At 42.9% G+C, this 24951-nt stretch overlaps 2 protein-coding genes across 4 annotated transcripts in view; both read left to right on the forward strand.

Moving 5' to 3' along the window:
• myom1b (myomesin 1b) overlaps positions 1-6155 on the forward strand; it is a 30350-nt gene extending 24195 nt beyond the window's left edge. For both annotated transcript variants that reach the window (XM_080855265.1, XM_080855264.1), the window contains 10 exons: positions 707-794; positions 903-941; positions 1097-1202; positions 1639-1802; positions 1900-1936; positions 2111-2133; positions 2247-2302; positions 2527-2742; positions 5105-5483; positions 5687-6155. In XM_080855265.1, coding sequence (XP_080711391.1) covers positions 707-794; positions 903-941; positions 1097-1202; positions 1639-1802; positions 1900-1936; positions 2111-2133; positions 2247-2302; positions 2527-2742; positions 5105-5483; positions 5687-5787 — 1209 coding nt within the window. In that variant the 3' untranslated portion in view covers positions 5788-6155. The remainder of the gene's footprint in view (positions 1-706; positions 795-902; positions 942-1096; positions 1203-1638; positions 1803-1899; positions 1937-2110; positions 2134-2246; positions 2303-2526; positions 2743-5104; positions 5484-5686) is intronic.
• Positions 6156-7017: 862 nt separating this feature from the next.
• LOC308378604 (phosphatidate phosphatase LPIN2-like) lies at positions 7018-23058 on the forward strand. Of its 2 annotated transcripts, none has more exons than XM_080855541.1 (20): positions 7018-7136; positions 11560-11760; positions 13539-13634; positions 13937-14205; positions 14563-14673; positions 15012-15129; positions 15511-15883; positions 16000-16099; positions 16660-16847; positions 16983-17076; positions 17279-17348; positions 17472-17552; positions 17640-17716; positions 18066-18201; positions 19024-19172; positions 19478-19564; positions 20135-20287; positions 20427-20541; positions 21062-21165; positions 21328-23058. In XM_080855541.1, exons 2-20 carry the CDS (start codon positions 11569-11571, stop codon positions 21470-21472), a joined length of 2658 nt encoding a protein of 885 aa, XP_080711667.1. In that variant the 5' UTR covers positions 7018-7136; positions 11560-11568; the 3' UTR covers positions 21473-23058. The 2 variants fall into 2 exon arrangements, with proteins under 2 accessions (XP_080711667.1, XP_080711668.1); XM_080855542.1 differs by having other exon boundaries at positions 15015-15129.
• Positions 23059-24951: the final 1893 nt, after the last annotated feature.

Here is a 24951-nt window from a genome sequence, read left to right on the forward strand (position 1 = left end):
GCTAAAAACTATGGCATAATGCCTGGAAATTGCTGTCATTTTTATTACTTAATTATTATTACTCAACACAATCCTTACAAAAAATAATTGTACTTTCCGTTAATATGTTAAGCAAGGAGAACATAAGGATGCATGCGTGTTTCAGCTTAAACATTTTCTAACGTGCGCACGTGCCAATATCTTCATGTGTCTAATTACAGCAAACTGGCGCTGCAACTGGTGATGACACCGTCTGGAAGAAACTCAAAGTCTGGACCTCTAATCTCTAATCAGTTTGGTTAATGTGGACAGTAACTTTGCTTGCGAACATACATTTACATCTATCTGTCTGTCTGTCTGTGTGTCTGTCTACCCGTCTATCTGTCTGTCTATCTATTATCTATCCATCTAACAGTATTGCAATCCATCTTGGTTTTTGTCACTGTAATCCTCTGTTGTACCATCAGAGCAGCCGTTCTTTTCAACCTTTTCAATCTCTCTATTTCTGTGAAGTATGTGTTGTCATCACGGTGCTTCTGTCTTCTTGCTTTTTTGCGTTTCACGTCAGATCCATATCCTGCAGCATCTTTAGCAGGGGAGAAAAGCCCAGCTTTTCTGAACAGTGATACTTTCCATCCTGTTTTTAGAATAGTGCATCTAAAGTGGACATTATTTCAGTTTCTGCTTTTCTGTCTGCGTCTGAACATGCTCTCTGTATTCATATCAGATCTCTAAGAAGGATGCAGGAGTATATGAGGTGATTCTGAAGGATGACCGAGGAAAGGACACTTCCACACTTGACCTCACAGACAAAGGTATTATGTAATCTTATACACACATATCCACATATCAACCAGCAGACACTACCACACATGTCCTCAGCGTACATAACCAAGTGTCTGACTGTTGTTTACTCTCATTAGGGTTCAAAGACCTGATGAACCAAGTGTTTGGCGTGATTGGTAAGCCATAATTTCTTCTCAAATATTCTCTAAGCAGTATGTATCTTTATGAGTTAAATCCTTTAAATGCTTTTATGAGCTCCTAAGAATCAGTTCAGAAACCTGACATGTGTGTTTGTGTGTGTGTGTGTGTGTGTTTGTGTGTGTGTGTGCAGCAAACTCATCTACCCCACTGAAGATCCAGAGCACTGAGGAAGGCATCAGACTGTACTCCTTTGTCAGCTACTACAATGACGAGCTGCATGTCACCTGGCATTACAAGTATGTATCTGTATAAGCATGAGTACTTTACTGTAGATGAGTATGTGTCTGTATTAGCATGAGTACTGTTGATGAGTATGTGTCTGTATAAGAATGAGTACTGTAGATAAGTATGTGTCTGTATTAGCATGAGTATGTGTCCGTATAAGCATGAGTATGTGTCTGTATAAGCATGAGTATGTGTCTGTATTAGCATGAGTACTGTTGATGAGTATGTGTCTGTATAAGAATGAGTACTGTAGATAAGTATGTGTCTGTATTAGCATGAGTATGTGTCTGTATAAGCATGAGTATGTGTCTGTATAAGCATGAGTACTGTAGAATTCCACTTTGGACAGCCTGTGGGTGAATGTGTATGAGGGGAAATATGTGTGCTCTCTTTGTCTCTCAATCTCTCTCTCTCTCTCAATCGCTCTCTCTCTCTCTCTCTCTTCAGGGATCACCATATTTCAGCATGCGACCGCATTAAGAGTGGTGTGGTGGGAGAGCAGCTGTGGCTGCAGATCTCAGAGCCTACAGAGAAGGACAAGGGCAAGTACGCCATCGAGTTCTTCGACGGGAAAGGAGGCCTGCAGAGGACCGTGGAGTTGTCTGGACAAGGTGTGTGATGACATACGTGCAGAATTGGATTTAACCTGATTACATTTACTGTGGAGAAATGGTGATATTAACCATGCTGTCAATTGTGTCTCTGCAGCATTTGATGATGCCTATGCTGAGTTCCAGAGACTGAAGTAAGTCCAGATTATAATAAATATTGTACTTTAACTAATCGGTTTCTATAGAGGGTTTGGTTCTTCAAAGCATATTTTGGTAGACTATCAACGTGATGGAAATATTCTAGTTGTCTGTTTCTATTTAATGTTGCTCTGTTTCTCTCTTTCTCTCTTCAACCTTTCGCTGTGTAGAGCGGCAGCTATCGCAGAGAGAAGTGAGTAATTCAGTTTAAGCCAGAGGATTCTGAATCATTTTGGAATGTGTGCAATGAATTATTGGGCAACAAAATAATACAATGTTGTCTGTTCTCTCTCTGTGTATTTGTAGATCGTGCTCGTGTTGCAGGTGGTCTTCCAGATGTGGTCACCATACAAGAGGGCAAGGTCTGTGTGTGTATGTGTGTGCGTGTGTGTGCGTGTGTGTGTGTGTGTGTGTGCGTGTGTGTGTGTGTGTGTGTGTGTGTGTGTGTGTGTGTGTGTGTGTGTGTGTGTGTGAGTGTGTGTGAGAGAGAGAGTGAAAAGGGAGCTTTACTGTAATATTGTACTTTTGTTTGTGCACTGTGTCTGTTGCTCTGTTCTCTTTTTCTATGTCGTTTTTGTTTACACAGGCCCTCAACCTGACCTGCAACATCTCAGGTGACCCAGTTCCAGAGGTCACCTGGCTGAAGAATGAGCGGGAGATGGTGTCTGACGACCACTACATCCTCAAGTTTGAGGCGGGCAAGTTTGCCAGTTTTACAATCACCCAAGTGAACACAGCTGATTCCGGAAAGTACAGCATCCTGGTGAAAAACAAGTATGGCACCGAGAGTAGTGAATTCACCGTAAGTGTGTTCATCCCTGATGAGGCAAATCCTTCCTCCAAAAAAAAGTAAAATAACGGGATCCAGATAAATAAGTAAATATGTATAAATGCAACAGAGATATGGAGAGTTGAGATGAATACATATGTAGGCTGCTTATTAGTGCCAGGTATTAGTCTGCGGCACTAATGTATATACCCTCTTACAGAGTATTGTAATGCAATGTAGAAGAAGGGAAGTGACGGGTGCTTAAAGTGCCTTGGAGTTTCACAGCATAGGTCTAAAGGTTTACCCCACCAGCAATCCAACCAAAACTGAACACTGGCATGAATAATGTTGGCTAAATGTGTCTGAGAATAAAATTCATATTTATTTACAGTCATAATGTTTTAACTACTTGGTTTGGAATGGAATGGTACTATAGCTGAAGCGAGACAGTCCCTGATATGTTTTGACTGTGTGTCCTGTTTTGGCGACCTGCTGTTGTTGCTTTTAAGAGGGTACTGCAGCACTGTGTTGTGCATTAGCAAGTGTTGAGGAAATTAAGTCATATGTTTAAAATGAGAGGGGAATGGCAACTTCATACGTGTGACTGGAGAAATCATAGTGTCCTGTTAAAGTCAAGCTCTTTTAAATGTTTTGTTCAGTGTAATATAAATGCTTCCTGTGTTTCAATGTGTGTCTTACGTCATTCACAGTCACTGCACAAGAATTGTTACATCACTTCCCTCTTCTGCATAGAAATACATAGTTACATCACTTCCTCTCTCACTGCATAAAGACTATGATGTCACATATAAATCACAGCATATAGACTATGATGTCACCTTCTAAATCACTGCTTATAAACTATGATGTCACCTTCTAAATCACTGCATATAGAAAACGATGTCCCCTTCTAAATCACTGCATATAGAAAATGATGTCACCTTCTAAATCACTGCATATATTCAAGAAGTGACTTTCTGTTTCAGTGCATAGAGGTAATGACAATGTGATTTATCACTACATAGAACTCTATGGCATACCTTGCTATCTCACAATAAAGACTATGACATCACTTTGTCTGTCACCTCTTTCTAATAAATGGAGCACGTATTCCCTCACCTTTTCTCTGTGTGATTTCAATGTGTCCTGTTCTTGTATGGTACCTCTGTGTGTGCACCTATCTTCTTCTGTCTTGCGTCACCACAGCCTGCCAGTCCTCCTTTTCTTCTAGTTTTTCTTCCCATCCTCTCCCCTCACCTTTTCAAATCCTGTTCCTTCATGTGATGTCGTTTGATCACCTGTCCTTGGGATAGGAACTCACTATTCAGCCTCTCTCTGAAAGACTGAAATAAACATTTCACAAATTTCACAAACTAATTTACGCAAACAAACAAAACATCTTTAAAACCATTCCATTTGCCGTTATTATTAACTTAACCTTACCTGCCTTACCTGATACACTCTGGTTCATAAGACAGATCTGAATCTTAGATCATCATTGCACTCTCAAGATTCAGAGGCAGATTAGTGTATTTCACTTAATACAAATGGATGGTACCATTGATATATGGCATGTTGAAGTCTTTGCAGATTAAGTTATCCATATAAATATGGTACAATATTTTAAAGAATACAAACATCACCATATAGATATAGTATATTTACTATATGAGTATACAAATACTATATAGTTTTTCCTACTAGTATAAATATTATAAAGATTATATTTCAGATCGTTCACTATCAAATTTTGTGCTGCATTACAGTTTGTTTAAACACATACTCTCATTCTTAAAGTGCAGCTTAGCTTCAGTGCCTATCATCCCAATCATTATTAATAAGATTACAAAATCTCACTCACACAAATCCCAGGTCCCAAACAAAAGCTGCTACAAGGAGAAACCTTTCCCAGCATTCAATGTGTGTATGTCAGTCTGTACGTTTGCAGAATGCTTATGTCTGTGTGTATGCCTGTGAGTGTGAGAGAATGTGGCTGGCCATCGCTGGGTAGGATCGCATTGAGAGAAATCACTGACCGGAAAGTATAGGCTCACAGTTTCAGAGATTTTGATTGTATTAGCATTAACAAGAGCAAAGAGGTCACACAGTACAGACAGAGACACTAATCGCCAGAACAGTCCTTAGAGGCAAAGAAAAGAAACAAATAGGAAAGGAAAGAAAAGAAAAGAACCATGCATAGAAGAGAGTATATGAGAAAAGTGCACTGACAGGATGTTCATGTTCTTCCCCATATATCTGCTTTGAGAGTGTATAGCCCTGTTCTTCTCTATGGCTGTGTTTTTGAATGAGAGGCTTTCAGGTGGGTGTGTAAAAGTAGTATGTTTGTGTGTGTGAGAGTGTGTGTATGTAAATCTCTCCTACTCTTCCTTGCCAGCTGAAAGTGACAGAAAGCCTTGGTGATTTGGGCGGGACAACTTATCTGACCGATGCTGATGGCAATGTGATAGTTGGACAGCCACATCCAATGACACCCAAGGCAGCAACCCCTAAGCCCCCCAAGACTCCTACACCTAAACCACCCACACCCACACCTCCCACCCCAACACCACAAACCCCAACCCCACCCACCCCTACGTCAAAGACCCCAGTTCCAGCCACCCCTACACCTGAGACTCCAACTCCTCCAACCCCTACACCTACCCCAGAAGTTCCTGATAGCTCCGCACCACCAACCCCGACCCCCACACCCACACCTGGTGATGGACCCAAAGAGAAGAAGAAGAAGGTGACGAAGAAGGTGACAAAGAGAAAAGGTAGGCCGCAGGAAAGACACCAAATACACACCCACAACGGGAGGCTGTGCTCATCAAGCTTATGAATGCAAACAAGACAGCAAGCAAAGTTTCGGAATGAGGAGAAGAGCATAATTATAGATCAGCTGAAGACTTTTATGCAGATCAAATACTAAATATTATCATCTCTTGTTTGTGCCATTGAAAATGTGCCTCTTTTGCAGACTCTGTAGTTCTGAAAACCCCTGGTGGAAGCAAGGATGCCACTCCCGAGACAACGCCTGCATCTACACCTGCTGCCACCCCTGTTCCACCAGAGGAATAGACATAGATCTACAGGAGGGGCAAAAGAGACTTGTGACGGAAAATCTGTTGGACACAAGAAAGTGACAGATATGTGGTTTCTCACTAATAGACTAGATTGGTAAATGGTAATGCAACAGTTGGGTATATGGAGAGGCTGGCTGTTGCTATAAAGATATTTTCTCACTTCAGTATGCAGAGATTTTTACACAAGCATAGATTAGTTTTAGTACAAGGTACAGCTAAACCTGAAGTGAAGATGATGTGAAGCATATCGTGTACTATGACCAGTTGCAGTGAGATAGATTTGAGGAATCCTCTAAATAAACGTTCCTTCCTAGTTCTTTTGGATTATGAGACTTGCCTCAAAATAAACTGCAAACAGAGGGATTCTTTCTGCATTGTTTATTTTCTCCGATACCTATGATTAAGGCTGAGATCTAGACAGCATTGGCAGAGGCTGCATCATACCGGTATTTAGTAGCCTTAAAATAAGCAACGAAGTAACGTCAGCTCAATAACACAGATAGATAGATAGATAGATAGATATAAGGATACTTTATTAATCCCAAGGGAAATTTAGGTCATCCAGTAGTTTATACACATACACAGGCTGAAATATGTAATTATGTGTCGTGTGCAACGGGCAGAAATGCATGAAACACTACCATCACCACTTAAGCTAACCCTCCCCACCCTCATAATAACAACACGCACACCGACACGCGCACACACAAAGAATTATTAAAACACATATTCCAAGAAAAGTCCTTAATGCAAGACACTTATGTAGGAACCTAGAAAAATATCTGCAGTGCGTCAGAATCTAGGGCATATATTGACAGAAACGAGGGCAGGTACAATTTGTAGCCTATTACTTTAGTTGTAGCCTACTTCCCAACACCGACGTGCATCATTTTAGCGATTACCTAATTCAACCTATGGAAGCCTATGGGGTTATATTCATTTGCTGTCGTCGATAAAGTGTATACGTTTACAGAGGATTTTTTCACAGCTGCTCCACATCAAGGTTATCAATAAATTGTTAGCAGTATCTTTCACGTTAACATACCTTCATGAGCAACACCTTGATAGTTTGGTTTTGGACAACACAGCGCTCCAGGTCACGTGAACGTCACATGCCGCTCTGACAGCGCTGTGAGGACAGGGGCGCTGAGTGCCGTACAATGTCATCAGTGAACGAGTCATCGGCCTACCGGTGTAGACAAGCTTGTTTATCTTACCTGCGAGAAAGGTGATTTTGCCCTTGCTATTGGCGTGGAAGAAGGGACCGGTCTCGGAAGAATGAGAGGGGAGCTTTTGGATAAACAGCGACCTTGATGGTAGAGCTGTCTGTTCCAGTTTATAAAGGTAAGATAGCTATAACGTAACGTTGTTAGCGATAGGTTTCCCCCACCCCATTCCTATTCTTACAAGCTGATGTTGTTGTAGGTTGCATTACATATCGGTACACAATGTGAAAGGGTGGATAAATATAGCTTGAGTGTCTATCAGTCAATCAGTAACTAAGGCGAATGTAAGGTTGACATTAGCCCGTAAAAAAAGTTTAAACTTTAATCTTAACTTTCATTAATATGGTGACATTAAGATATCGTCACGGTCAGGCTGTGTGCTCTTCGCGTTTGTTGATTAGGTTTAGGATTTTTGGAGCAGTCAGAAGAATAGTATGAACATTAAACAAAAAATATGTCAATTATGTTCATTATTTTCTCATATCGCATAACAGCATCTGCGGTCGCACGCGCCAGTGTGTATAATCGCCATTACGCGTGACCCAGGTTTTGCTATGAATCTGGTCATGGGATTCTCCTGGTGGATTCCACTGGTCGGTTACCGAACGTGCGATCATGACATACGCTAGGTGACTACCAGCAGGTTTGCTTCGCGTTGTAATCCCATTTCAAGGCTTAAAGGTTCCATAGTATCCTCACTAGCGGGAAAGGATGGAGGCAAGTGGCAGGTACGACTTCACCTGTCTACCCATTCTATTTCGCTATTGGTGTTGGAGAAACTTTTCACGTTGATGTTACATTTTAATTTGTTAGATTATTATCTGGAAATTACCAGAAGGAAGCCACAAGTAGTAGTGTCTCAGAGACAAAGCAGAAGTGTTATTGAAGTATTCATTTTATTTTAGGCTACTTATAGTGATGGAAGTTTGTTCAGACAGTGGCAGTGGCAGTGGCAGTGGCAGTTGCACCAATTTGTGTAAAGGAGAGTGAAAGAATATCAAAGCAACATGTGGTCCAGGACAGGATATGGTGGATGTGGTGCGACAGCACAGCACTGCAGCCGTCTGGGTTTTTCCACTCCACAGTAGGAGCTGCTGATGCACACAGAACAGGGCTGTCACTCAGAGCACCTGCACTAGCAGGCTACCCAGTGTACCGAGGGAAGGTAATCTTTATGTGTGCAGTGGAAACTCACTCTCTCTCTCTCTCTCACTGTGTGTGTGTGTGTGTGTGTGTGGGGGGGGGGGGGGGGGGGATTCAGATATTGTAATTGGATCCAGAGGCGACTGATCACATAGAAGTTTATGTAACCATAGGAACAGACTTGGGGTGGAGTCAACTCATGATAAATGAAGAGAGGAATGACTCCTGAAAATAGCTCCTCCGGATGCACCCTGTCTGGGGCAGCACTTCCCTGTTTGCCCCCTGCCTGGTCCCCTGCCAGCCGGTCCACCCTTACAAAGACATTGAATCCTATACAGCATTTTTAGCCATCCTTGCAGTAATGACCATGGTTGGCAGAGAAGCTGCTAAAGCACTCAAACAGACAGATTGTAGTCCAGGTCAGCACAACATCAAAGACTCTGTTGATTGATTGAAAGTGACTAGCCAGACCATTTTATGGCTTATGTTTTAGACTGGGAAGCAGAAGGGAATACATTGAATTCATAATTGTCAGCCCACTTATGGCAGCTATGTTTGAAAAAAAAAAAAAAGATCCACAATAGTTCACAAATAAAGGATCTTGGTCATTACAGCATCTCTCTTTTTGTTTTCTTCCTCTAAGGAAATCTAAGGCACTTAGTCACAAAACCCTTACATAATGGTCTGACCGATCTCTTTTCAGTCAGTAAAAACCTAGTCACGTACAGGAGAGAGGATGGAAGATTACAGGTGTTTTCATACCAGATAGTGAATCTTGATGGACATGTATGGGCCTGCAAAGAAAAAACATGCATGTTTAAAGCATGTTTATTGATAAGACTAGAGTGTGAAGCTGAAGATAAAAGTATGATGGAATATGCATGCGAAAGAGCCTGTGTATGTGTGTGTGTGTGTGTGTGTGTGTGTGTGTGTGTGTGTGTGTGTGTGTGTGTGAGTGTGTGAGTGTGTGTGAGTGTGTGTGTCTAAGACAGGGTAGGTTGGTGAGTTGGTTACATAAGAAGTTTAAGCCCCTTTTTGAGGCTTTTTTCCACTGAGGTGACATGGGGTGGGCTTAAGTCAGCAGAGTGGCGGAGCGTGGCACAGCCAGAGTGGGGTGAGCAGGATGGAGTGGAGGAGAGGGGAGGGGGGCAATGGAGGGAGAAGGAGCAGAGGGAGAAGGGCCAGAGTGTGGGGTATCACCCCCAGAACACACACAGGGACAGAAGACAGACGGACAGACAAACAGAGGGGCGATGAGAAAGATACAGACCCAGAAAAAGAGTGTAAGTCAGGCAGATCAGACAGACAGGGATCAGTCAGGGGGTTGCGGGGGGGATTGACATGGATGATGGCGGTGGATGCATTGAGGACCCCTGCACTTCCTTAAAGCCAGCATGGACTCTGGTGAGCATGTCACAGCTTGTTTAGGATACGCATGTGTTTGGCTGTATTTATGTGTGTGTGGTGAGTGCTGTGGGGAAGTCTGTGTCTGCTTTCAGACTGACTTGCAGAAAAGCAGGGCACACAGCTTCAGGATGTGACTGCTAGACAAGACTGTCGGAGTCCTTTCAGTGAAGCAGTCTGTTAGTTAGTCATGTCACATAGCTGTCCGTCCCTCAACAAGGAACAAAGAGAGTTGGACTTCTTAGAACTGAGAAGTAGCTAAAACTGTTGAGAAATTACGCTGGTTAGGTGCTAAGGAGCTTACAGCTTGTGTTTGTGGTGGAGCTCAGCTGATTTTACGAACCCGACATGCTGTTCTTTTACTTATTCCTACTGCCTGACTAATCTCATGTTGTAACCTCACTTTGGCATCTGGATGCAGAGGCCACATACTGATAGAATGTGTGTGGGTTCACAGCTTGGCTGATCTCTCTCTGTTTGTGAAGTCTGTGTGGTAATGTGTGTGTGTGTGTGAGGTGTGTGTGTGTGTATGTGTCTGTGTGTGCATGTATGTATGCGTGTGTGTGTGTGTGTGTGTGTGTGTGTGCTTGTGTGTGTGCGTGTGTTTGTTTGTGTGTGAGAGAGATAGAGCGAGAGAGAGAGAGAGAGAGAGAGAGAGAGAGAGGGAGGGAGGGAGAGATGGAAAGAAAGGATAAAGTGCATGTCTACTGACCTAACTCATCAATGTAACATGAGACTATAACATGAGATGATACAATTAGATTATAATGTGAGGATATTAGCCTAACTAAGGGGGTCCAGGCACTTGGCTCTTTAAAGCGCCTTGTGACAATTCTATTGTTTTGGCGCTATATAAATAACATTGAATTGAATAACCATAGATCAGGCACATTCAGCTAGTTCTAGTGTGTTCACTCCCTGTCTGCCCCTCTGTACTGAATTCAATCCGTGGTGTAAACACAGATTAACGCTGACAGGCTGAACAGGTGAGCACCAGTGAAGATGGGAATCTCAGCTCCCGTGCTGCTTAATCCCATGTGTGATAATCCTGTTTACCAAGTGTTACAGTCTGTGAGCACTGTCTGTGATGGAGGCTGTACTGGCAATACTGGAACTCGCTTCACACAGAACAGCACAAGAAGTCCTTTACTTGGTATTTGATAGGTAAATCTGACTGCAGTGTACATACACACACACACACACACACACACACACACACAAACAGAGTCACACTCAAAGACAGCATGTAACAAAACATTGAGGTATTGACTTTAGCAGTGTTTACTCACTTGCTTTCAGTCATTGTTCTTGTTTTCCATATGATAACTTTTCTTCCGTACAGAAACAATGCCATATAAACATATACAAGCAAAGGGGAATTTTGTTACTCAGTCTGGATGTATCGTATCATTGATTGAAGTTAAGAATTTCAGGATGATGGCGCACTGTTGATAATTCTCATCGAAGGGTGAGGGTTGGATGCGCGGTAGGATGTGTTCCCCATGAACCGTAAACAGTTAACTTTGTGGACCATTGTGGTGCAAGCAGTGTAATTATAAGCTTTTCCTCTTAGGACCTCCAAGTGTGTTTGATGAAAGGTTCTTAGGGCTAAGGATCTTACATCAGATGCTTTTTTATACCGATTTTTGGCAGATTGTCTAGATTTGATGTGTTTAAATCAGAACTGTTTAAAGTCTGAACTTTAAACTCTGAACTGCTGTTTTGGAAACGCTGATCTTTTATTCAATTTCATTTTTTAACTAGGAAAGGTGAACCATTTGATGCAATAAACTGTGACTGTTGTTTTTCATCTTTAATCCACGTGTGTAACACTCAGTGCGTGATGGTCAGTGTGTGATGTTCTGTGTGTGACGCTCAGTGAGTGACGCTCAGTGTGTGATGTTCTGTGTGTGATGCTCAGTGTGTAATGCTCAGTGTGTTATGATCATTGTGTGATGCTCAGTTTGTAATGCTCAATGCATGTTGTTTGGCAGGCAGACACCATGAATTACGTGGGTCAGTTGGCTGGACAGGTACTGGTCACCGTCAAAGAGCTGTACAAGGGCATCAACCAAGCCACACTGTCTGGCTGCATAGATGTGGTGGTGGTCCGGCAGCCCGATGGATCCTTCCAGTGCTCCCCCTTCCACGTCCGATTTGGCAAGCTGGGGGTACTCCGATCACGAGAGAAAGTGGTATGTGAACTGATTGGGTAACACCAGAAGCATTTTAAATTTGCCATTCTCTTTGCTTCTCTTACTATCTCTCTGACACTGATCAAATTAGGCATTTGAATATGAATACTTATTACCTGTGACTTCTGAGGCCATGGTATCTCCTGTACTTAGTTATTGGAGGGTAAGATATGAGTCAAGTTATATGAACCCATTATGCTATTGCATTGTGTTTGCATTGGATGTCCTTGTATTCTGATCACTGACCTTTCAAACACAGTTGGACACGACTGACTGCATTTCTTAGCAACAGTGGAGGGAGAGAGAGAGAGACCTAGAGAAAGAGAGAGAGAGAGAGAGAGAAAGAGAGAGAGAGAGAGAGACAAACGATTTTGTTTTATGGGCAAAGGAGATTTTATGAGCCAGACTTTAGCAATTACAGACAGCTTGAACAGCATGTGATTAAAAATGGAAAGCATTAATCATAATCATGCGATTTTATATTTGTTTTCAAGATATCAAGTTGTTATTTCAGTATAGATAGAGTTAAAATGTCAAGACAAGATATTTGTACTCGTAATAACGAGATTATAACAAGATAGTATCTTGAAATGACAACCTTAAAGGCACCCAGTGCAACTTTCGAGGCCAAAATAAACATTCAATTTCTAGTCTTTTTTACACGTAGTAAGTTTCAATAACTCCATACCATTACATATCGACATTCAATGAGCAAAGATGAGACGTCGTTGTGTGGTGAGAACTGATAGAAAATCGTAAACAACAACAATCTTTATTTATTGGTGCCACCAATAAATAAAGCAGGATTCCCGTCAGCAATTCTCAGAGTTTTCCGAACGTGTGACTTCACTATTTGCGAGCACATGGTTCTATTTCATGATGGCGGATCTTAGTTGTTCCGAGACGAAGACGAAGAGAAAGCGTGGTCGACCTCTGATTTCACGACACCACAGAAAAACTGAAGTTTCATAAGAAGAAATGGGTGTTGTGTGCTCTTGGGCGACACATTTGACGAATGGAGGAAGCTAAGCGAGTAGCTCGGGCTGTAGAGGGACAGCGAACTTGCACGTGTGCTGTTGGACAGGTAATAATAATAATTAATTTTGTAAGTACTTACAACTGTATTCAATTACAGGCATGAAAGTACTAACAACTGTATTCACTGCATGGGCCACATTTGCGGAATATCATTGTGTAACATTCAGCAAATACCTTTGAACAGGCAGCACTGCCTTGCGTGTTAGAATCTCCGGAAGCGTTCGGGACTTGCGTGCGGAAAAAGAATTGCAGACGGGAATCCTGCTTTATTTATTGGTGGCACCAATAAATAAAGATTGTTGTTGTTTACGATTTTCTATCAGTTCTCACCACACAACGACGTCTCATCTTTGCTCCTTGAATGTCGATATGTAATGGTATGGTGTTATTGAAACTTACTACGTGTAAAAAAGACTAGAAATTGAATGTTTATTTTTGCCTCGAAAGTTGCACTGGGTGCCTTTAATATCTCGTTATTTTGAAATTGTATCTACAAATTATGACTAAATATCTATAACGAGATAGTAGCTTGAAATAACAAGATAAAATCTCATAAAATGTTAAAATGACTTAGTGAATAATATTTCACAAGACACATTTCGAGCTCCTTGACAACCTGAAGAGATGGTTCATACTAGTTCTGTCTTGTGAAACAATATCATGTTTCATGTGTCAACCTGAAGAGATGGTTCATTCTAGTTCTATCTTAGTTCTAATATCATGTTTCATGTGTCCTGTAGGTGGACATAGAAGTGAATGGGGAGCCAGTGGACCTGCATATGAAGCTTGGAGACAATGGCGAGGCCTTCTTTGTGCAGGAGGCAGAGGAGCTTAATGTTAGTGCCAGTCTACGGATGCACTCCACACTTCACACTGACCTTTTGTAGTCCCTTTGCATCTACTACCTATGTCAACACAAGTGACTAATGACACCTTCATTAATCATGTTATACACTATCAACAAGTCTTACTTTACTGACAGTATTTTCAAATGTGTCATGATATAATTTAATAATCTTTAACATTACAGACAAATATAAAACATTTGTGATGTTCTAGAATTCATAGAATTATACTCACAGTTTTAGTTAGACTTTTAATGAACTAATACTGTGGCTATCATTTTTGTCCTGTAAAGGAAATCATTCCTGCCCATCTGGCCACTTCACCAATCCCAACGGAGGATCCCATGTTCTGGGGCCCTGATCCTCGTGTCGTTGGATCCTGCATGGAGGGAGGGCCAGTGGAGGAGGTGGCTGGCACTGCAGGCGTGAAGAAGAGGAGGAAGAGGAGGAGAAAACATAAAGCAGACCTGCGTAAGGAAGAAACGAGCGCAAACACCAACAGTGAGGCAGAGATAGACAGAGACAAGAGCTCAGAGGACGACAACCACATACACACCAGCCGGTAAATGCACATGCACACACGAACGCACACACACCCTCACACGAACGCACACGCACGCAAACTCACATACACAAACTCACACACACACACACGCACACACACACACGGACGCGCACACATACGGACGCGCACACACACGGACACACTCACACACACACACTAACCAGTCTCATATGACCTCTCTACATATTCACACATATCCAGACGTATCTATGCATGTAGACAGATGCAACTCAATAAGGAGTACAGAATGATTCCAACATAATACAAATAAACATGCTTACACTTCTATACCACTCCAAGCATTTCTGACTGTTTGCGTATGTCAGGGTATTTTGTCGTGTGTCCTGTTCCCAGACCACCATCATTGCCTGCCGTGAAGGACTCCTCCATGGAGCACAGACACCCTGCATTCATCTCTCAGGACAGATACCTTCTGTCAGACGAGGATTGGATGCCCTCAGACTGGTGGGTGACCTCTCCCCACAGCGCTCTTTAACCCTTGACCTCTCACTGTCAGTCTCGGGGGTCAGTGGCAGCCAGCAGCCATGATAGTCTACAGAGTCCACAGCCTCAGCACCCCACTTTGTACTAGAACTGTAGAGGTTCATTGAAGATCGCTTTTGGTGACATTCTATACTGGCATATTGCATCCACATAATGAATCTACATGACCTTGTGGGCCTCTGTAACAGTTGAGCTTCAAAATGCAGGTTCTTGTATAACTGGAGGCCACTGGTGATATGAAACAAGACCACTAGAGCTCCTCCATGCGTGCGTGCTTGATGGTGTCTCCTCCCCTGCAGCAGGCCCCAGCCCAGCAGTCCTAAGAGTGACTCGGAGCTGATGGTCAGGCCTCCAGAGGTGCACGGAACAGAGGCACACATGCAGTGGGCATGGGGCGAGTTTCCAGAGTCCACCAGGGTAAGTACCACAGGAAAGCCTAAAGAAAACAATAGCAGGAAAACATGGCTACCGTAAAATTTAGTTACGTTTTATCCAAAAGTAGCTAAACAAAATATCATACAATTTTACATCTATTAACAGCAACTGTACCAACATTAATGATGTGGTGACGTGTTCAGAAACGCAGATATCTCTCCTTCAGAGAGACGGGAAAATGAGTAACGCAAATCCTAAATGTTTGAAAGACGCAGACTGCCATTTTTATGATGTAAATGATCACCATTATCAGAGGCTGTGTTTAGTTCAGAGCTTCCGCATGTTCCCCTAAAATATTCCATGTAGGTCTGTGCGATAAAGTGTGGTTCTGTAAGAGTATGCTGCCCCCAAACCCCATCACAGGTGAGCCGCAGAGAGAGGTCCGAGTCCCTGAAGACGGTCACCATAACCCCCTCGGAGACCACACACTTCCGGGTCATTCTGAGCGCCAATGCCATGGCAGCCTCCACACCCAGTCCTGTCTGTCCCATTGTCAAACCAGAACCGCGCAGCCTGAAATCAGACGCCCCTCCACCGAAGCCAGATGCCACCCCCTCAAAACCAGAGGCTCCCGGCCCAAAGGCACGTTGCTCAAGACGGCCATCAGATCCCTTGGTTAGCCACGGCTACGGGTCAGCGGTGCCCCCAGCCGCTGCCCGTCTGCTGGGGGACATGACAGAGGGCATCCTAGAAGAAAACCCCAGCAGTAAAGCAGACGCACTCTGCAAGAGGAAAGGTACAGTACCTCTAGTACCCCTACACATCTATCACATTTAAAGCTGTATTTACGCACAAACTCGCCACATGTATAACTGTATAATTCCTTGTCTTGTTATCCCTCCCTGACAAAAGCTGTGAGGAAGAGAAGTCAGCATCAAGGTCCAGAGGACATTTACCTCGATGACATCACCGCTCTGGAGCCAGACGTGATGGCACGCTACTTCCCCAAAACGTACACATGATCTTGAGTTTAGTTAAAAAAAAACTTGTTACCCTGAAGGATTCTTTGTCAGTCTGTTCTGAGTGTGTTGTGTTTCCTGTCAGTGAGTGGGACTCTGAGTGTGTTGTGTTTCCTGTCAGTGAGTGGGACTCTGAGTGTGTTGTGTTTCCTGTCAGTGAGTGGGACTCTGAGTGTGTTGTGTTTCCTGTCAGTGAGTGGGACTCTGAGTGTGTTGTGTTTCCTGTCAGTGAGTGGGACTCTGAGTGTGTTGTGTTTCCTGTCAGTGAGTGGGACTCTGAGTGTGTTGTGTTTCCTGTCAGTGAGTGGGACTCTGAGTGTGTTGTGTTTCCTGTCAGTGAGTGGGACTCTGAGTGTGTTGTGTTTCCTGTCAGTGAGTGGGACTCTGAGTGTGTTGTGTTTCCTGTCAGTGAGTGGGACTCTGAGTGTGTTGTGTTTCCTGTCAGTGAGTGGGACTCTGAGTGTGTTGTGTTTCCTGTCAGTGAGTGGGACTCTGAGTGTGTTGTGTTTCCTGTCAGTGAGTGGGACTCTGAGTGTGTTGTGTTTCCTGTCAGTGAGTGGGACTCTGCAGCGCAGCACTGGGTGGAGGTGGGCCGGCGCTCCAGCTCTCAGTCCCCACAGTCAGTGGGCAGCGCAGGGGCAGACAGCGGGACCGAGTGCCTCTCCGACTCCGCCTGTGACCTGCCCCATGTCTCCCTGTCTCTTTGTGGAGGCCTTGGAGACGACGCCCAGATTAACAAAGGTAGGTGCCCACAGAAATCACCCACTCAGGACACACAGTAAAAAAATACACATTTTATTATAAATTCTCACTGATTAATGAAAACAGTAGCAGCCATTTTGCCATCTTGACTAATCACTCATCTCTCAATCATAGAGAAGTTCATGGAGCACCTCGTCACCTATCAAGAGTTTTCTGAAAACCCAGCCATCATTGACAACCCTAACCTAGTGGTGAGAATAGGCAACAGGTGAGGTGGATCTCAACAGTGCATGTGGTGTTGAAATAATACTGTGAAGGGAGGATGCTCTCAATGACATTAAAATGCTTTTTCTTATCTATCCTCAACATACAAAGTGCACACAAATGAATGTTTGAAAATATAAATATATAGACACACTTATGCAGAAGAAATAACTGTTTGCTTCTGTCTGTTTTCCTGTTGAACTCAGGTATTACAACTGGACCCTAGCCGCTCCCATGGTACTGAGCTTGCAGGCTTTCCAGAAGAGCTTACCCAAGGTAGATACCTGGACCGTCACTGTTAGATAGGCAGCATGTATCAAACAGATAACACATGGATTGTGTTAAGTCTCTCTGTACCCTTTACAGCTGTTTGTGGGTGCGTGTGTTTCTGTGTGCTAGGCCACAGAGGATGCATGGGTGAAGGAGAGGATGCCTAAGAAGTCTGGTCGCTGGTGGTTCTGGAGGAAGAGTTTCAAGCAGGTCAGATTGTCATACTCCACAACACCATCCACTTGTTCGGAATCATCCCAAAGCAACATGTGTTCATATCTTTCTCTCCTTCTTCAGTCAGAGTCTAAGTCCGAGACGTCTGAGAAGCCCAGCAGAGGAGACCCAGCCCTCTCCCAAGACAACCCCACTCCACAGTGAGTCTTTTAGGCCTAAAACAGCACCCCCTGGTGGTGACAAGGATAAGGCATATGGATGTAGTGATTTTTTCGGATGGCTGAGCCCTTCTTTAACCATTATGTTGTGTTCCAGTCAAAAATGAATTGAAACTTTAGTAAAATAGAAAAATAAGAAACATTTTCTTTCATGTTAAACTCCTGAGGACATCCTTTACCCTACCTACTTGAATGGATACAATAGTTTATTTAGTGTGAGTGTAAATAAATAAAAAAATGATCAGATGTAACACTTAATGCAGTCAGTTGGGTAATTTAGTTGGCACTAAAGTAGGTTTGCTAGAAGCTAAGGTTTTTTCATGTGCAACAGACAAAAGGTTGCTGACTTATCCAGCGAAGAGGAGGAAGAGCTCAGTCCTACGACCATTCCTGAAAGCACGCAACCAGAAGGCCACACCAACACACACTCCTACAAGAAGTCACTCCGCCTCTCCTCTGACCAAATAGTAAGCAAAAATAGACTTTACACTGGAAGTTAAACTACAGCAAAGTTACCCTAGTGTGAAATATAGTTTGGCAAAGTAAAGTTACTTTGTAAAAGGTGATCAAATTGACAATGTACTTGTGATACGAAATCATAACAAAATATACAAAAAAGTCACATGCTAGCAAAACATGCCACTCAAATGAGTTAATTGCAAAGCTGCCTACTTGTTCAAAGGCCAAACAAAATAAAGTACCCTACTATTCATGGTTCAGTGCAAAGAATGTTAGCTTTGGTTTTGTATACAAAGTCTATCAGTCAGACACCTGCCTTCCAAGGAACTAGAGTTCAAGTGGGGGTATTGCACTAAGCAGGATTACTCAGTTAGCCAGGTAGCTTCTAAAATAGCATGCCTTGATGATGTGGTTGATTACTCAGTTAGCCTGGTAGCTTCTAAAATAGCATGCCACTGAGGAGCAAAGCCCAGGCACATGCAGATGCACTACACAAAAGTCAAGTGTGTGGCGGTGGCTGCCTGACTAATGCGTTGCCTGGGCAACTAAATAAAATGGGGGTTGGCTTGATCAAAGAGGGTTCAATAACAGTTGAGAAGCAATGGTAATTTCTTTCCTTTTATGGCCCAAAGTTGTTTGTAATTACAGTAGTTAACTACACTAAAAAGTAATGTAGCTACTTGAATCACTATGCACATTGGTATGTAGTTGAACTACCGGCGGCAAGCTACTGCAAAATGTAGTTAAACTACTAATTTACTGATACTGCCCAACACTGATCTTCTTCCTGGTTTCATAAACCTGACCTCTTGGCTCTTTGTGTGTGATAGGCCAGCCTGAGGTTAAGAGATGGCCCCAATGATGTGGTGTTCAGCATCACCACTCAGTACCAGGGGACGTGCCGCTGCGAGGGCACCATCTACCTGTGGAACTGGGATGACAAGATTATTATCTCTGACATCGATGGAACCATCACCAAGTAAATCAATGAACTGCTATGACAGGAAAACCATGAAACAAAAGAAGTGTTCAGCATGGCATCAAATAACTATACATAACTAACAGTATGCAACAGCTATCACTACATCTCAGAACTCACTGCAAGTACAAAAGGCATGAGTTAGTCACGGACTCTTCATGACTTCCAAACTATGCTCTATTTGGAGGCCTCATTCTCAATTAAACATCAATTACCAGAATGCACCATTTGACCAATACACATTCAGAAATGGAGTGGTCATCATGTCCATGTTAACAATGCACTCCTCTCCTCATGTCCTGTAGGTCAGATGTGTTTGGGCAGATTCTCCCTCAGCTGGGCAAAGACTGGACTCATCAGGGCGTGGCCAAGCTCTACCATACAATACACCAGTAAGGCTGCCTACCCTCATACACGCACCACCCTCATATCCTCACAAATACTCTTAGTCCTCCTTCTGGAGGTCCGACTGATAGAGAATAGCCCCTGCACACTGCACCCCAGCGCATAGCCATGAGACTGTTCAGTGCATGAAGACCCATTTGAGGTGTCTTGCATACAGTGTGTGCACATCATCTATTCTAAACAGATCTTCCAGAGCAGATGACTGATGGCCTCCATGTCCCATGCAGTACGTGTGTATGTTTGTTTCCTGATGGCTTCAGTATCCGATGCAGTATGTGTGTGTTTGCTTCCTGGAGGCCTCCGTATCCGATGCAGTATGTGTGTTTTTGTTTCCTGATGATGCAGTATGTGTGTGTTTGTTTCCTGATGATTCAGTATGTGTGTGTTGGTTTCCTGATGATGCAGTAGGTGTGTGTTTGCCCCTGCTGAAGGAATGGTTCTAAGTTCCTGTGTGTGTTTGCTTCCTGCTGCAGGAATGGTTCTAAGTTCCTGTGTGTGTTTGCTTCCTGCTGCAGGAATGGTTATAAGTTCCTGTGTGTGTTTGCTTCCTGCTGCAGGAATGGTTATAAGTTCCTGTACTGTTCTGCGCGGGCCATTGGCATGGCGGGCATGACCAGGGGCTACCTGCACTGGGTCAACGACCGCGGCAGCATCTTGCCCTGTGGTCCACTCATGCTGTCGCCCAGCAGCCTGTTCTCAGCGTTTCACAGGTGTGTGTTCGCACAGTCACACCACACAAACACTACACACTCATATACTGTATGTTCTGTGCTCACAGAGTTCTGAATGCCTTTACATGTATACCAATGTCCCACTCTGTCTGATTATTCAATATGTTTCCTCCCTTAGGGAAGTGATTGAGAAGAAACCTGAGAAGTTTAAGATTGAATGCCTCACAGATATCAGAAACCTTTTCCCTCCCAACACACAGCCTTTTTATGCAGCCTTTGGAAACAGAGCTAATGTGAGTCTCCACCATACTCTCTCACACACATACTCCCTTGGTAAACCATATAAACCGAAGCCAAAGTAATGGTTGAGTTTAATGCCTAGATTTAAAATTGACATCTAACCGATGTAAAGAATCGCACATCTTTATAGTCTGGTCAAATGCAAAGATGTGGCGTATCAGTGAATGGTGTATATCGTATCCATAGCAGTTAGCTCTATTGTCAGCCTCCCCAGCGAGGTGCGAGCTGTGTACGCATGTGAAAGTACAGTATATACAGTATACCTAAACCAATCAGAGGCTGCTATTGTAAGAAAGTCAGATGTGAATTGAAGGGTTCCTGACTGCTGTTTCAATAGGCAGACATCTATAGAAGTAGGCCAAAATTCATAAAATGGGAATTCATGTGTGATCTTAATGCATTGAACACAAACTATAATGCTCGGCACTGACCACAGTTTTCCAATGTGAGGCAGTATTTCTCTTCCGTTCAGCTGACATCTCTGACTCTGATCATCGTCTTTCTTTGACTTAGGATGTGTTCGCCTATAAGCATGTCAACGTGCCTTTATGCCGCATCTTCACCGTCAACCCTAAAGGAGAACTCACACAAGAGCAGAGCAAAAGCAATAAAACTTCGTAAGTAGACATCAAAGTCACAAGACATAAACCAAGTATCACATCACATAAGGATGTCTTTTTACTTCATGTAGATAGCATCTCCATGTTTCTCAAAAAGCAGTCTTATTTGGGGTGATGCCTGTTTGTTTGCAACTAACTCTTTTTTTGGTTCTCTTGTAGGTACAGCAGACTCAGTGAACTTGTGGATCACGTGTTTCCGCTGTTGTGCAAAGAGCAAAACTCGGCCTTCTGTCATCCAGAATATAGCTCGTTCTGTTTCTGGAGACAGCCAATAGCAGCAGTCTGCCTAGACAAGCTGCTCTAACCTGCTCATGGCGTTAGACCCTACCTGAGCGACTGTCTGCTCAGGCTAGTCCTGGCCGGGAAACTGACCTGCGATCAGTAGCTGAAAAGGGGCACTTGCAATAAGCTTATTTAAATATTTTCAAATAGAAAGAACATGTATATATTAAAATGATTTTGAACAGACTAAAACCACATCAGTATGCTAGTATGCTTTCAGGGATATTTTATAGGCAATTCTGTAATTGCTGCTGCTGTTTATTTGTTTGCATGCCTTCTTAGGAGACAAAGAATTGAAAACCATTGGGTGAATCCTTAGTCTTCGGTCAGAACCGCTGGCAGAGGTGAAGACACTGCTGCTTTGAGCCTTACTGTGGGATACTCAGGGCACAGATACACAGTCTGAGGGAAATGAACCAAGTGTGTGTGTGTGTGTGTGTGTGTGTGTGTGTGTGTGTGTGTGTGTGTGTGTGTGCACGCTTAGTTTTTTTAGTGGATTTGTGTGTGCTTGCATGCAATTGGTTGAAGGCATTTCATTGTGCTGTTGATAAAGTGCACTTTGGCCAAGGTTGTTGCACTGAAGGTTGACAGCCTCTCCCTGACACCCACTCCTCTTTGACTTGCTACGAGTACCCGTAGAGCTTTGGTATGAACGCACAATCATAGTCTACTGAGATTTTTTTATTTTTTCAATAGTCATTTCTTGTATGAGATGTCTTGAAATGTCTTGAAAAAGATGAAGCTATTTATTGTGTATTTTCCCATGAGTTGATGAGCTCTAAGTTAAATCGGTAAGATTTTCCACGCATGACTACTATTAGTATTCTTAGATGTATCTGTATGTTGACACATGTCATTCCAGGACATTCTTTTCTATATGAAAAGAAACTGAAAGGTTCGGTTACAGTTCTTATGTTCTGGCTGGAAAGAGATCTAGACCTCTCGGTTTACTTAGGCCCACTTTTACTTGAGTTCTGAATGCCTTTCTCCTCAACAGAACATGCCTGTTTTGTCTGAATGTTTCAAGTCAGTATTTTTGACTTTATGTTATCATGTATTTGACCAGCCCATAACCCTTACTGAGTCCTTTAAATTTCTGGGCTCCTACATCAGCCAAAATTTGAAATGGGATATCAACACCACCCACCTTATCAAAAAAGCCCAACAGAGACTGTATTTCCTCAGGCAACTGAAAAAGTTCAATGTCAACAAACACCTTTTGGTGCTCTTCTATAAAGCCATCATAGAAAGTGTCATCACCTCATCAATAACTGTCTGGTATGGAAATTCTGACAGTCGCACAAAAATGAAACTGGAGAGAGTGGTGACCAAAGCCTCCAACATTATTGGTTGTGACCTTCCATCAGTCCTCTCATTGTATGCTGAGCGTAGCTTAAATCGCGCAAAGAATATTATCAGAGACTCCTTCCATCCAAGCCATGACTTTTTTGAACTTTTACCTTCTGGAAGACGCTACAGATCCATGCAAGCTGGAACGACATGCTTCAAAAACAGCTTCTTCCCCTCTGCTGTCAGGCTCCTGAACTCTCAATGCTGACCTGGAGTATTTTTTATTTTTTATTTTTGTTTTCCCTACCCCCTTCTCTCCCCTCCTACTGGCCTGAGCTACCTATGACAAAAAATACCACCAACATTGTTGTGTGGCAATAAAGTTTTATCTATCTATCTATCTATCTATCATTCTCTGTACATTTGTTAGTAAAAAATGAAACATTTCACTCAATCTATCTACTGTCATTCTTTCTTTCACATGAATTTGAAAGTACAGAGTTGGATTCACATTAGATTTCACTTAAACTTTACACAGGATTTATATTTTTAACCTTTGTTCAAGTGAAATTTTCATAACATAACCATTTGGCTAAAATTACAAATCAGAGCAGAGAATGTTATGCCACTCAACATGACCAACCATGGAATGTTGGGCCTACTATGACGTGTTTGTCTGAGAACGCTCGTGATTTCGAAACAATGAATGGTCTTCTGATCTGAGACTAAAGTTGGTTTTGGCACAGGTGGTTGCTTATAGATCGAGCGCTTGACTGCATTTGCAGAGTCTATGGATCAGCAAGACGGTGTGCAGTCCCATCCTCCTATTGAGCTGCTGTTTGCAACAGCACAAGCGATCATTGACAATGTAATCAAAGAATCAGTAATAATTTTTAACTCGGGGCAACTTTGCCCGCTGAGCAATGGGCTTACTCATAAGTCACCAAAGAAAGTGGTGAGTTTTGGATCCGTACTGAGAAAAGATGTGAGCACTGGCGAATATGGGAGGACCTCACCGACGTCTCCTAGCCCTAAAAACTCGTGGCAAGCTGATCTAAGCGATGGATCAGAGCGAAGCTGGAACCAGTCTTCACCTGGGAGCGCAGACTCTTCATTCCCATTCGCTGTACATCCCAGATGTGAAGACCTTATTCGCGAGGACAAAAATGTAGGCCTATCATCGGCGGTACATCCGTACAAGCGTCCTGACCGTACTGCCGGACGCTATGTTCGAATGCCATCACCTTTATCTGCAGACTTACAGCGATCCAGTCCAGTTCCGTCGCCTGTTCTTGAGGTTACGAAGCGAAATAATCAATCATCTTCAGGGTCGACAACACCAACCAAAATGAAAATCACAGTTATAAAGCCGAATGATTCTTCTTGGACGCTCATGAAATCGCGATTCCAGAGAGGACCATCCAAGGTCCCTGGCCAAGGCATCAGTTCTCAGGTAGGGCTACGGATAAAATATCAGGGAAAGCATCAGTAAACTCTTAATTACTGCTTTACCAAACATTAGATCAGTAGTCAAATCAGTCGAACGTGTTGAATTTGTCATTGATGCAGGCCTTATTTTGCTGTGTTTCACAGGATACCGCGGACGACGTTTGCTGCATGCTTTCCTAACTTTTTCCAGAGTGAAAGCATTGTGTCCGACCCACTATCACACATTTTCTTCTAGTTTTGTGTCGCAAAAAGTGCCATATATGTAATAATAAGGAAAACAGCAACCACAATAAAGATTTGCTTCTCCCTTGACACAATGATTCAATACAATAAATTAGAGCATTCGGAAACAAATTAGTTTAGCACATTACACAGTAGCCTATAGTGTTAATTGTAGATACTTGTCAAATTAAGTCATATTTGTCATAATCATAAGATGAACAGTGATTCACTTAAGGTCTTCACAAACCCTTCCAAGCGTCCTATAGATTCAAGTTAACTTGTCTTGTCTATTGGTTGTGAAGTGCAGATGACTTCGTTCAATCAGACCGTAACATCAGGCAAGAAAGTGCAGAAACCAAGTGCTGGTTTGTTCTCCAGCTCCAGGTTTGGCTTTTCATCTGTATAATGTCATATCTTGCCTCAAGCCCACTCATAAACCAAATGCAGCTGCCATTTAATGGCACATATTATTTCTGTTTTGTTTATTGGCAAAACAAATGATCATATTAATAATTGGGAGCCAAGCGGAAAAGAAGACTT

This window comes from Sprattus sprattus (assembly GCF_963457725.1).
Source record: "Sprattus sprattus genome assembly, chromosome: 17".
Classification (NCBI taxonomy): Eukaryota; Metazoa; Chordata; class Actinopteri; order Clupeiformes; family Clupeidae; genus Sprattus; species Sprattus sprattus.